Raw genomic sequence first — 15,196 nt, forward strand, 5'->3', positions numbered from 1 at the left:
TTGATTTTGTACTTCATCATATATGATTTGTATGATTTCTTTTTTAATCTGCAAACATGTAAATTAAACTAACCACTTGGTTAATGTTACATGTTAGAAATTTATTAATCAAACATTATTTTTTTCTAATTTATAACAAACTAAGGTTCGGTTTTCGTAAAATAATTTAATAAAAAATATGTTTAAATCCTGCAACCCTTCTGTCTATTGGAACTCTTTCGTGTCGTTTAAGCATTTCCACTGTAACTTTTTGTTAAAATTTGGTCTTCGACGTTTCTCTTCTAATTGTAATTGGAAGTGTGTTCCATTTTCGAATAAAGTTACGAACAATTGAACCATTACTCCATTTTGACTTACATTTTTGTTCTAAGAAAAGGTTATGGGTTCGTTTGTTTACAATAATAGGCACGTTTTCTAAAAATCTGAAATGTTTATTAGAGCGATTTCTTGTTTGTTGGAGAATATTGAAAAACCTATTTAAAGACACCCGTGTTATTTGGAGCTCTGCTGGAAGAATTTTAGTCTCCAAAAGTAAATCTCTGGCAGTATCGTATTTGGTTTTCATAAAGCAAACTTTTATTCCCCAGTTTATCTGTTTGTTAATTCTGTCAATAGAGTAAGATGGTAAATTTTGAAAAAAAATTGCGCTAAAATCTAAATGAGACAAAACTAGTGATTTAAAAAGATTTATTCTTGTTTTTAGCGGTACCTGATAACGAACCAAATATAATGATCTGATTGCTGAAGCCATTTTACTGATAACCTTATTTAGTTGATTTTGGTATGTCAGTTCCCTATCAATTATTACACCTAAATATCTACATTTTTCAGATGCTTCCAATCGGTGTCCCTTGAAATCGACAGTTTCAATGATCGGCAATTTTTCATTCCTGAACACCATTAACTCCGTTTTTTTCTCATTCAAAGTTAACCTGTTTTGTTTCATATATTGATCTGTCTTGTTTAATGTATCTTCAGCTATTAGCTGCAAATTTGCTTCATTCTTTGCATGACATAGAATTGCTGTATCATCGGCAAACTGTAATACATCACAATTCGTTGATACAGCTTCACTGAAATTGATGACATAAAGTATAAAAATTAGAGGCCCTAAGACAGTTCCCTGAGGAACACCGTGATTTATGACAACCCAATCTGGTTTTGCTATCCCATTTTTTACACACTGTTTTCTATCACAAAGGAAAGAGTTTAATAAGAGTCTTGCATTTTCTCCAATTCCATACCTTTTTATTTTGTTCATAGAAACATCTATAGATATTGAGTTGAAAGCCTTTGCTAAGTCTAAAAAGAGTGTGACAACAATTTCGTTTTCGTCAACGCATTGGTTTATCTTTTCAGTTAATGAAATGATAGTATCGAGACAGGACTTTTGCTTTTGAAAGCCGAATTGATTCTTGTTAATCAGACCATTAAGAGTAAGGTGGTGAGTTAGTTGTTCAAGTAATAATCGCTCAAAATTTTTGCTAGAGTTGGTGTGACTGATATGGGTCGATAGTTTTCTGGTTCTAGTCGGTCTCCCTTCTTATAGACAGGTGTAACATGCGCTGTTTTCAAAATATTAGGAAACGTGTTTTTGTTTATACATTCATTGACGACAAATTGTAAATGAGTTCCAATAGACAGTTTACTATCTTTTAGCGCCCATGCTGGTATATAGCCCGCTCCGGGAGATTTATGCTTAGGTAGATTATCAATAACATTATAGAATTATTTTCTGGTGACTGGTCGGAAGCTAAATTCGGGTCCATCAAATGTTAGGGAAGAACAATTTGGAGAAACGTCTTTGCCTTTGTATAATCCTAGTCTCGCAAAACAATTATTAAGAACATTGGCAATCTCTCTGTCATTCTCAACAAAACGACTATCTTCCCTTAATTTGTCAATTTTTTCTGTTTGGCTGTTGGAATTGATCCTGTTTTTGATGAATTTCCATTGTTCTCTTGAACTTGGTAGCTGCTGGAAAAAATTCTTTGTGTAATCATCTGCAGCTTTTTTCAGTTTTCTATTCACTGAATTGCGTAAAGATTTGTAAATGTTATAAGTCTCTGATTTTGGGTTTTTCTTCCACGCATTAAAGAGACGGTGTTTTTCATTTATGAGACCACGTAATTCTTTTGTCAACCATTGCTTTTGTTGTTTTTGGTACTACTTTCTACCAACTTCAAGGGTGCACGACAACTCAGTATATTTTCAAAAATTTCGATAAATTTTAAAAACATTTCGTTCGGCTCATTTATCTGGTACATAGGCGACCAATCTTGCAGCGCAATGTCACGATTGAAATTTGATCTTGAATATTTCTTGGTATTACGTATCAAAAACTGCCTTTTCTTATCACTGTGATCTATTTTTAATGATGACTGATATACTATTGTGAAGTGATCAACTCCAAGAGTCGACTCTAGAACACTGGCTTAAAAAATTTGGTTCTTCGAGATAAAGCAGTGATCAATTAACGAACATTTTTCACCATTGTCCATGTTGCCTCCGTTTCATTAACGTAACATAGCCCATTGTTTGCTGTGAAAATATCAAGTGACTGTCTACCTTTTGTGCCTAACAAGTTTATATTGTAATCTCCTAATAAAATTAGATTATCTGTATACGAATACACATTTGAGATTTCTACAGTCATTTCATCCAGAAAAAAATTAGAAAGATTTACATTGGGGCAGTATGCTACATTAATGAGTAGTTTTTGTGTTAAAGGCTTACCAATTTCAATCCACATTGACTCAAAAAAACTTCTATTGATTGTGTTCAAATCATTTCTCATTTTTACTTCAAACTTTTTGGGAACCCAAATACCTACCCCTCCACCTCTCTGTACATTAGTTAATGATGATCTTGGTTGGTGAATGAAGTGATGACTATTGCACAGATAAAACTCGGGAATGTCAGTTTTTTCGTTTATCCATGTTTCGGTAACAACTAGGAATGAGGTTTCATTAAGATTTTTCAAAAAACGAGACAATTGCTCATGTTTATTATTGAGGCTTCTACAATTCATATACCAAAACTTGGGGAACTCCGATTTTCTCGCACACTCACCATTGTATTTTTCAATTGTTGTTATTCTATCCAAATTTGATGGACCTGGGTTTCTTTCAATGTCACCACATTTTTGTAGAATAACTACGATGATTATAAGTAGATATTTTATGTTAAATATTCCGAACCATAGTAAAAAATTTTTAATCTGATCGATATGACGGTAGTTAGGTTTTTTAAGTTTACATAAATTTGAGTGACTTTTGAGAAATTCAATCGTTTCTAGAAAAAAGCAAACTTAATCAAAATTAAAACCAAGATAAAAATCCACCTACACCTCAAATAAAACATTTTTAATGATTTCTAAAAAGTCAACCAAATGCATCAGAATTCAACACGATTGTTTAAATTATTCCATCCATCTCTCATGGGTACAAAAAGATCTTTGCGCTTTGGTGGAATATGTCTCAAAGAGACATCGTTTGTCGATCAATTGAAACCAATCCTTTTCAAGTGGTTTCTCAGAGTCGCTACTATTTTATTGATTCCATGTAAATTAGGGTGAACACCATCATGCCTTATATCTGTGTTTTCCAAGTCGTAATTCAGGACATTTACTTTACACGACTGAAATTCACCATTAAGTTGATCGGCTATACTATCGACTTCCTTGTTGTATTCATTAATTTCTTTGTTATTTACATCTCTTCCATACAGACCATTCTTCTTTACATTCGGTATTTTGCAAATTGCAACTTTGTGTGGTTTGAACTTTGTTATACATTTGCCAACCAGGTCACCAATTTGCTCTGCTGCTTTTTTTCCGTCAGTACCCTGATAAATAGTGTTATGCCCAAGGTGAAATATAAGGGTTTCCGACTTTGTTCCTGTTGAATGCGAATCAATGTTACCGTTGACGTCATTATTGGTTGCAGATGGGTAGGAGTGTATAGCTGTTTCGTTACTGATATCGCTTTGTTTTACAAATTTGAACGTGCTGTCCGAAATTTTTGGCAAACCTAGGTACAAATTTGGGGAAAAACTTTTTGATAGAACTATAATTTCTCTATATTAATGTGCTCAAATGTAATGAAAAAAATGAGCAGATTTCCATTTTTCTCTGCATATCTATGATATCGGCTATGCTCACTGCTCTTAAAGTTTATTGTCATTGTGATTGTGAGCAAAAAGCCAATCATCACAATTTTAAAATTTTTTGCTTCAATTTTGACATTTAAATCATTGTTGTTTATTATACTGTCCAGCTTAATACAACAATTGTTATGCACGTTGTTGAAATTTTTGTTACTACTGTATTCGAGGTTCCAAAAATCGTAAAAGTAGCAAAATTCTGCTGATAATCTTTCTTTCAGTTTGGAAATTGTTGTTAGTAAGTAATTCGCTTTCATAAATTATCAAATTCCGCAATGATCGCGGCAGCTTATCTGTACATCGTTCGTTTTTCAGTTTCTAAAAAAAACGTAGATGTCACTTTTAACGAATCCTTTCAGGAAACAATTTGAAATAAAAGGAAGGTACAGTTAAAATTTAAATTGAAAAATTTCATAGGCCAGTTTTAGATCAATTTGGCAACATTTTGTTTGGTTATACTAAAAAAAAAGAACAAAGTTAGTCTAGATGTAAAAATAATTTTAAAAATTGTCAAACGTTTTTAGCTTTTTTAACGCCAAAATGATCAATTTCACAATAATTTTAGCGCAAAAGTTTGTTAAATAATTACACATTGCTAACCAAAATTAATCCTTAAAACCAAATCTATGCTGATTGTTGCGCAATCAACTTTCTCAAAATTTCTTTAAGCCATACATACACGTGTAGTGCTTGGTCTTAAATTATTATCAGAAAGCTTTCAGTGCAAAAAGTGTAATTAAGGAAAAAGTGTCCGTACAAGCAGGAGGCATTTGTTAACATAAAAAGTGATGAAAAACCATATGCTCTCAAATTTGAAGCTCTTTTTAATTTTATTGTGAGAAAAAAGCAATATACAAAATTACCATATTTTCTACTAACATTTTAAACTTTGTTGTTTATTGTGCTGTCCACCATGTAACGATACCGGTTTTTTGTAAAAGTCAGAGAACAATTTTCAAAAATGTTTTATACATAGTTTTTTCTTCGTTTTCTAAAAATAAATAATAAACTATATTATAAAAACGCATTGGTTTAATATGAAATTTGATGAAAAAAGCTTAAACTTTCGAAATTGATGATCATTTCTTCTTTTGCTCTGATCATTAACTTAATAATTTTGTGTAAGAATTAATTAACAACATAGTTCACTATAACTATTCATCGGTTTGGACCTCGACGTATGAAAAGAATTAGCTGATTCTCAAATATCACTTACATTTCTGTCATATTGGAATATGGAGCTCATCCAGCTGCAGCCTTTAGAGACGAGAGTCTTGACATGTTCGAAGTACTTCTTCCTCAAGTCCTCCTCGAATGCAATCACAGCTCCTCTCTCCCACACACTCTCAAACTCACCCTCCACCTCTTTCGTGAACTTGAACACGTCACAGCAGTATGCCTTGATCCTACCACTCACAGGCTTGAACAATTTGCCTTCCACCTGAAAAAATTCTCATCGCTACTACCGCTTAGCACGATTGTGATAAGTTTGTGAGCAAGCATGTGGTAGATTCTTTTGCTCCACTTTAAACGCAGAAAATAGATCAAAATGTCGTTTGGGAAACATTTAGGACGATTGTTAGGTCCTTTTCATTACCATTTTCTTCAAAAAGTATCTTCAAGCTTTTTAACTAATGGTCACAAAGGAAAAATTCACTTCTTTTGTCGCCCAATTCAACAAAGACGCCAAATTAGGCTATTAAGAATGAGGCGTCAAACTTCTCCCATATTCCTATCAAAATCCGATTTAACAAGGAAGCTGCTGTTTTTGTATTTGCTCAGAAAAAAATGTATTACGAAATGATAGAAAGTAGTTGTCTTTTGTCCAAGTGGAGTATTTAGTTTAGTTTTTTTTAGCTGTGGGCGAGAAATGAACTGAGTGTGATGCAGACTGGGAACATTTTACCAAGGAAAGTCTCATTAAACAGATCTCTTAAATTTAAAATATTGTCTTTATGAGCCGAGGAAACAAACGGAATCAAATAAAAATGCAAGAAAATTGGCGGAAGGATTGAATGCTCGGTAGATAATGCCGCACTGGACAGCTGATGATGACTGCCATTAACACCAGCACGAGACAAGACATCAAAGCAAAACAATTAAAACATTAATTACGGTCAAACAAAATCTGTTTTTCCTTCAAAGAAGACACTGATTAGCAAAGTCAAAATAGCGTCAGATAAAAGCTAAACATAGCAAATCACTTTGTACATTATGTCACATCAGATGCGACCACAGTGTTTAGCGGGGCTTGGTAAAAAGTCGACAAAAACAAGACTAAAAAGAGGGCGAGTCATTACATTAATCAGCTTTCAACTAAAAATACTAGATATATTCTTTTTGAACTCCTTAAGAAGCCACTGGAACCGGTCATTTATTTTTAAATGAGTAATTCTAAACAGCCTTGCAAAGCCAATGAGAATTGCCATTAATGTGACTAGGGCGCAAGATAGACAACAAAATGCAACAAAAAAGCAAACGTTAATTTCCAAAAAAACTCATTATCTTTTTTTAAACACATAATAACAAGGTCAATATAGCATTAAAAAAACGCCAAAAAAATCCAGATACCTTTGAACAAAGCATCAAATAAGAATCTATTTGGCATCAGAAATTTGATAACGTAGAATCAAAAATATATGGGACCGGTCTGTGATGAGACTAGGTAAAAGGCCGACAAAAGTAAATTTCGTTCGGGGCGAAGTTTGGAAAGATATTTGTTTTTTTTTGAGAAAAATTACTTTCAATGTCAGTAAAACAGTTTAAGTTTATTGAAGTAGTTAAGTACCTTATTTCATATCTCCGTAGAAAACCAATGGGACATGTCATTATCCTGAATGTCATAAGACCACAAAAAGAAGCAACAAATATTTACTGAAAAAATTATATTGGATTAATGGTTTTGTTTATTAAATCTAATGAACCCTCATTAAAGTTGTAATGTGAGAAAACAAGAAGAAAATCAAAAATGGTCAATCATCCAAAAACCTCAGATTTATACGTAAAACGGAAGTGTCACAACCCTAAAACCATTCAATAAAGAAGCTATCATAACAAACTTTTTCTCTCTAGGAACAAAATATAACAGTTATTTTTGAGACTACGCTGCAAATTGACAGCTACTTTTCCATAATACCACTAATTTTTTAGTTCAATGATACTAAAAAACAATCATAAGTTTAGAACAAAAATTAACCTGATAGATTAACGTGTAACTCTATGAGAAGTCAGTGGTTTTTTCGTGTAGATTAAGTCCTTAGACTATAAGTTAACATCGACAACAGTCACAATTCCACAATCAGCAAACAATTTTTAGCAAAAGATAGCGTTCAAGTAAGATTTTCGTTGAAAAGATATGAGAGTACACATGTTTCAATTCTGAAAAAAATGATCCTCATTTTAGTAGAACGAAAAGAAAAAACCTCAAAATAGACCACAATCATTGAGCAGTATAATTTTTTTGTGAAAAAATAACGTAAACGCAAAGTATCCTTGAGTTGCAACGTAAAAACAAACAAAGATTGAAGCTTTCTTCGCAAAAACCGAAAATATCACGTCTTCAATAATACCAGCTACTAAGCCGCAAGTTGCCAGAAAAGAAAAACGATAGAAGCGGAGGAATTCAGGAAGCCGTTTAATTTTTTCAAAAAGTTAAGTCATATTCATTAATATTATTAGCCATTATACGATATCATTACCTAAGTTTAATTATATCTCCAAAGGCTATTGATTTTTCTATTCATCCTGACTATGTGACGCGGCTACAAAAAGAACGACAATTTTAAGCAAAAAAATCAATATATAAAAGTCAGTTATTTTTTTCAAGAGTATGATTTCGAGACCGTTTGAAACATACGTTATTCACTATATACATTAGCTATGTTGAATTGCAATGAGAATAATTTCGATGGTGTTTTTCAAGGCCATTGGGACCTGTTATTAATTAGATAATGTGACAAGGCAGCATAGAAAGCATTTTCGAAAACGGACAGATGTCCATATATATATATATATATATATATATATATATATATATACATATATATATATATATATATATATATATATATATATATATATATATATATATATTTATATATGATAAAAACCCGTGGTATCAAAATTAGAAACCATGAACGCTATATAAGTTCCTTGCAGGAAAAAGATGCCAGCTTTGTTTACTTAGACCACGCCGCCAACTGACAAAAATCAGAGGTGTGGGAAAGCTGAAGCCATCCCTAAGATCTTCTCTAAACAATTCATAAGCTCCAGTAGATGTCAACTGAAATCATAACAGGGTTAATTTTTTTTTACGATTTAAGAAGGTCAAATGGGTCCTTCAGTAGTGATACTGATTCAAGGCTAAAATATGACAAATAAATAATTATATATAAATAAAAATAAAATAAATGACAAGGTTTCAAAAACTATCAGACCACAACATTTGGCAATTTTGAATGAAATTCAGAAAATTTTGTCGAAAGAATTTGAGTTGAAATTGTCGGATCAAACAACCATGTAAACGTCTTCATTTTTTATAGGTGAAACCAATAAATCTATTGTTAGAGAAGTTTGACATTTTCTTCGCAAAATTGACAAAACTGAGTAAAATTTCTGGAAAACAAGAACAAAAACAATCATATCATTCAAATGTCCACAAAGTGTTAAACTTCGATAACTACCTGAAAAACAGGGAGTTCAAAAAATCTTTTAAATTTCAGATTCTACGCTCTACGGGCATTTTATTGATACCACACAAAACAATCTACGATGAACATGTCGATCGCTAAAACTGACTGAAGAAAAAAACGGTGGAGTTTATAGTTCCTACCCCACTAAGGTAGTTTGAAACAATTATTGAAATTTGGTAAGCTTCTCCTGCATATAACATGGTTTCGGAAAAATATTGTGAGACTTGGAAGTTACTCTCTGTAAAAATTTCGGAAAACAAAAAAATAACTTACGTGACAAATTCTACTCCTATGTCAAAAAGTGAATACCAAAACCTAAACTCGATTCTAATTTCCTCTTGGCCATATCATTATCCTTTTCAACTCTCAATTAGCTGTCAGTATTGTTTATTTTCAGTTCCAGGATTATTTGAAAATTCAGCTTATTTAATTCTCTGACACATATAACCGATCGCTGCAATATTTTCAAGACCACATAGCAACCACGAAAAACCGGTTCTGCGTAATGCTGACTACTGTACTCCGTGGGTGACGTAATATGAGGAAAAAATTGTGCAGAGGAGAAAGGGGATAAAATCAACAAAGAAATCTCGATAGTGAACCTACAGGAAACGAATCGCGTTCTTGCATTTGCGGGCAAGACGCTCTTATTATTTTTAGGAGCATTAGTGGGGCAAAAAATGATATTAGACACTCTGTTTCAAAATTTCAGAAAACCAATTCAAAATTATATTTCTACAAAAGAGAGAGTAGTAACGCCAGAAAGTGCAACATTCTTCGAAAATTCAGAGCAATTACCTACCAAACCCAAGAAAGATTTAGAGAATTTTAAAGTTTATCTCAGGATTCTGGGACGATGAAGCGAAAGTTAGACTACTAGACGGTGTTCAAACAAAACTATAAGTGTTCATTGTGGAGAAGACTAATAAATTACAGTTCAGAGGTCAAGTGATGGCTACGGCAAATTCCGAACCGGATAATCAGCCTTTTACCGCAAAAACGAAGGTGGGTACAGATTAAAAAAAAAACATTTCCAAAACAAAACCAGAAACTCAAGGTTCACAAAAGCAACGCTTTATGCACTGGAGGTGGTGGTTAGTCTCAATAAATTAGAAGCCGTCCAGTGCTAACTAAAAATTGCAACCCCTGAAAAAAAATCAGACTTTTCTCAAAATTGTTTAGGAACAAACCCCAACTGAACAAAAGTAAAAAAAAACAACTTTTCTGAAGAAGTTAATACTTAAAAGCAAATATCTCAGGAGTTGGAGAGGTGAATGCTGTAAACTGAAAAAGAAATTTTGAGGATGTCACCCACAAGGGAATAATCCTCAACGAATAACTGCAAAATAAAAATGCAAGTTGATACAGGTGCCGATTGCACACCCACATCATTTTAAATATAGACTGAGCTCGCTAAACCTGTTAGATAGTAAAATAAGACATATTGAAGCTCATGGTGGCCATCAATTAACTCTAACGGATCAGTTAATTGTTACTTTAAGTGGAACCTAAGTAAGTACACACAAAAGCAACTAGTAGAGGAATTCAGGAAGCCATTTAATTTTTTCAAAAAGTTAAGTCATATTCATTAATATTATTAGCCATTTACGATATCATTACCTTAGTTTAATTACATCTCCAAAAAAGCGATTGATTTTTCTATTCACCATGAATATGTGACCTGGCTACAAAAAGAACGACAATTTTAAGCAAAAAAATCAATATATAAAAGTCAGTTATATTTTTCAAGAGTATGATTTCGAGACCGTTTGAAAAATACGTTATTCACTATATACATTAGCTATGATGAATTGCGATGAGAATAATTTCGATTGTGTTTTTCAAGGCCAATGGGACCTGTTATTAATTAGATAATGTGACAAGGCAGCATAGAAAGCATTTTTGAAAATGGACAGATGTCCAAATATATATATATATATATATATATATATATAAATATATATATATATATATAAGAATATATATATATATATATATATACATATATATACATATATATATATATATATATATATATGATAAAAACCCGTGGTATCAAAATTAGAAACTATGACCGCTATATAAGTTCTTTGCATGAAAAAGATGCCAGCTTTGTTTACTTAGACCACGCCGCCAACTGACAAAAATCAGAAGAGTGGCAAAGCTGAAGCCATCCCTAAGATCTTCTCTAAACAATTCAAAAGCTCCAGTAGATGTCAACTGAAATCCTAACAGGGTTAAATTTTTTTACGATTTAAGAAGGTCAAATGGGTCCTTCAGTAGTGATACTGATTCAAAGCTAAAATATGACAAATAAATAATTATATATAAATAAAAATAAAATAAAAGACAAGGTTTCAAAAACTATCAGACAACTACATTTGGCAATTTTGAATGAATTTCAGAAAATTTTGTCGAAAGAATTTGAGTTGAAATTGTCGGATCAAAAAACTATGTAAACGTCTTCATTGTTTATAGGTGAAACCGATAAATCTATTGTTAGAGAAGTTTGACATTTTCTTCGCAAAATTGACAAAACTGAGTAAAATTTCTGGAAAACAAGAACAAAAACAATCATATCATTCAAATGTCCACAAAGTGTTAAACTTCGATAGCTACCTGAAAAACAGGGAGTTCAAAAAATCTTTTAAATTTCAGATTCTACGCTCTACGGGCATTTTATTGATACCACACAAAACAATCTACGATGAACATGTCGATCGCTAAAACTGACTGAAGAAAAAAAAACGGTGGAGTTTATAGTTCCTACCCCACTAAGGTAGTTTGAAACAATTATTGAAATTTGGTAAGCTTCTCCTGCATATAACATGGTTTCGGAAAAATATTGTGAGACTTGGAAGTTACTCTTTGTAAAAATTTCGGAAAACAAAAAAATAACTTACGTGACAAATTCTACTCCTATGTCAAAAAGTGATTACCAAAAACTAAACTCGATTCTATTTTCGTCTTGGCCCTATCATCATTATTTTTTAACTCTCAATTAACTGTCAGTATTGTTTATTTTCAGTTCCAGCTTTATTTGAAAATTCAGCTTATTGAATTCTCTGACACATATAACCAATCGCTGCAATATTTTCAAGACCACATAGCAACCACGAAAAACCGGTTCTGCCTAATGGTGACTACTGTTCTCCGTGGGTGACGTAATATGAGGCGAAAATTTGTGCAGAGGAGAAAAGGGATAAAGTCAACAAAGAAATCTCGATAGTGAACCTACAGGAAACGAATCGCGTTTTTGCATTTGCGGGCAAGACGCTCTGATTATTTTTAGGAGCATTAGTGGGGCAAAAAATGATATTAGACACTTTGTTTCAAAACATCAGAAAACCAATTCAAATTTGTATTTCTACAAAAGAAAGAGTAGTAACGGCAGAAAGTGCAACATTCTTCGAAAATTCAGAGCAATTACCTACCAAACCCAACAAAGACTTAGAGAATTTTAAAGTTTATCTCAGGATTCTGGGACGATGAAGCGAAAGTTAGACTACTAGACGGTGTTCAAGCAAAACTAATAGTGTTCATTGCGGAGAAGACTAATAAGTTACAGTTCAGAGGTCAAGTGATGGCTACGGCAAATTCGGAACCGGATAATCAGCCTTTTACCGCAAAAACGAAGGTGGGTACAGATTAAAAAACATTTCCAAAACAAAACCAGAAACTCAAGGTTCACAAAAGCAACGCTTTGTGCACTGGAGGCGGTGGTTAGCCACATTAAAGTAGAAGCCGTCCAGTGCAAATTTGCAACCCCTGAAAAAAATCAGACATTTCTCAAAATTGTTTAGGAACAAACCCCAACTGAACAAAAGTAAAAAAAAACAACTTTTCTGAAGAAGTTAACACTTCAAAGCAGATATCTCAGGAGTTGGAGATGCAAATGCTGTGCATTGAAGAAGAAATTTTTAGGATGTCTCCCACAAGGGAATAATCGTCAATGAATAACTGCAAAACAAAAATGCAAGTTGATACAGGTGCCGATTGCACACCCACATCACTTTAAATATAGACTGAGCTTGCTAAACCTGTTAGATAGTAAAATAAGACATATTGAAGCTCATGGTGGCCATCAATTAACTCTAATTGATCAGTTAATTGTTACCTTAAGTGGAACCTAAGTAAGTACACACAAAAGCAACTAGTAATTATGCAGTTTGACGGTCTGAAAAACAATTTGGGCAATTTGAAAAAACATCCAACCCTGTTGCCTGCCGTGAATGACTACAGCGCTCATGTCACGTTAATAGTGAGATCGCAGCCAATGTTTTGCAAAGCCAGTAAAATACAACTGCCACTTCGCCACTTCAAGACAAGCTCATAGAGAAGTCGGAACAGAGTGGATAACACACTCTTTGCATGGAATTGAATTTGCAAATCAACAGCAAACAGATCGACGAGAAGTTCCCCATACCAAACATGGAGACAGTTTTCTTAATCTTTATGGCCCCCTATTTCGTCAAGATTGACTTCTCAGATTCCCATTACCATATTGAACGTGTAAAGAGGAGGCAAACAAACTATGCGCAAATTACAGACCTGAGGGACTATTCAAAATGTGCCGACTACCGCATGAATTGCAGAACTGTTCCTCAATCCTCAAGAATTGCAATGAATCAACGCTCAAAGTATTCAAGGGTGTTTTGATCTTTCAAGACGATAAGTTGTGCTATGAAATTACCAAAGAACAGTTCAACAAGAACACGGAACAATCGACGGTTCGAGACAATTTGTCCTTTTTAAAACCACTCAAAACTGTTAATTTTTTGGACACCAAATTTCGATGGACGGAATAGCACTAGATCCTATACATGTTGAAAATCTTAAGAACCAACAACTCGAGTTGTTTGTTGGGCTAGCTAATTTCGACGGAAGAACAATTCCCGATTCCGCAACTAAAATGTTAACCCTGAAAGATATGACAGAGAACGAACATTGAGCAAATGGCAACAAATCAACCTTCGGAGAAAAAGCTGAACTGTGTGCTAGCCCGCATGTTTGCCCTTATATTTTGCAAAAAGGAAGCCACAGTTAATACAGACGCCTCTGAAAGTGCAAAAGTTAGTTTTCTTCGCAGGAGAGACATCAAGTGATTTTTGTTTTAAAAAAATAACTCCATCGGTGCAACATTACTCCCACATAAAGCGGGAATCACACGCAGTTTTCGGTGGTCACAAAGTTGATGCAATTTTTAATAGAAAGATGACTTACCTCGCACACAGATAATACAAAATTAAAACATCTCATTGCACCAGACGTGGAGATCACAACGTGGACAGTAGCTCTAATGGGCTTGTATTTTGAGTTGATGTGCACATAAGCAGATTAGATTCCCCATGCGGATTCTTTGAGCATAATGATTTTGATGAAGATCAATTGGATAACAAATGAATGTGCTTTGCAATCAACAACAACCATTTCGCTCAGAATGACGTGATGACCTAAAAAGAACTCAAAATAAACCTTGGAACAAACAGCCTATTCTTTGACACAAACAAAGGAATTAAAACTGTCAATTGAAAAAGCTCTCTTGAGGCGGAAAACACATTCGAACAACAGAAGGATGCTTAGAACAGACACAATGTGAATATCTTCAGAGGCGTTGTTACCATCATTCCAACCAAACGCAAAAACTTTGTTTTGACGAAGCCACAAGAGACAAATCATGAAAAGAAAGCAACCAGATAGAATGCAAAGAAGGAAGTTTCACTTTTTGTTTGTTGTTTTAAGAATTTCAAATGAGCAGGTCTAAATTGGGAAAAAGAGTCTCTACATGGTTCTACTTAGAATGGGGTTACGTTAACAATTAAGGTAATATCTTACTATTTTTTCAGGCTCGATCGAAGCTCTATTTCAGCTATCTAAAGCATCATAAGCAGTCAAAACTTATCTTAGTCCAATTGCTGCAAATATAACTAAGACTTGAGTATCTGAGAAAAGTCATGAGTTTGTAAGTGGTGATCGTATACAGTTGTTTGAATCACTGGGAACTAGGAAAATGGAAAAACCGTTTCATCATCTAAAAGCCAATGCTCTAATTCTTAGAGCAGTTCAGACATTGAAGCGGGAACTTCAAGCTTGGAATTCCAATCTCAGCGTGTTATTTGGAGCATTTCTGCAAAAAGCACCGATGACACATCGCAAAAATTCAAAAACGAGAAGCAACTCTCCAGTTGCATATATAGGACGCAAAGCCAGACAACATCCAAAAGCAAATTTGTGCTAACTTGTTCCCTCCAAAGCCAATGAGAAGACAAAGACAGATCTTCCGAATTTTGCTCAAAAGAAAGGGCTTGAAGACATCTCCCATACAGCCGGAAGGTCAACGT

General features: G+C 33.6%; 1 protein-coding gene across 5 annotated transcripts in view; it reads right to left on the bottom strand.

The window, feature by feature from the left end:
* Positions 1-15,196, bottom strand: part of LOC142340123 (uncharacterized) — an 81,983-nt gene that overhangs the window by 4,465 nt on the left and 62,322 nt on the right. For all 5 annotated transcript variants that reach the window (XM_075390594.1, XM_075390612.1, XM_075390584.1 and 2 more), the window contains exon 3: positions 5,381-5,605. In XM_075390594.1, the coding sequence (XP_075246709.1) occupies positions 5,381-5,605 (225 nt within the window). The remainder of the gene's footprint in view (positions 1-5,380; positions 5,606-15,196) is intronic.

Source organism: Convolutriloba macropyga, chromosome 1 (assembly GCF_964194025.1).
Source record: "Convolutriloba macropyga chromosome 1, txConMacr16.3, whole genome shotgun sequence".
Taxonomy (NCBI): domain Eukaryota; kingdom Metazoa; phylum Xenacoelomorpha; order Acoela; family Convolutidae; genus Convolutriloba; species Convolutriloba macropyga.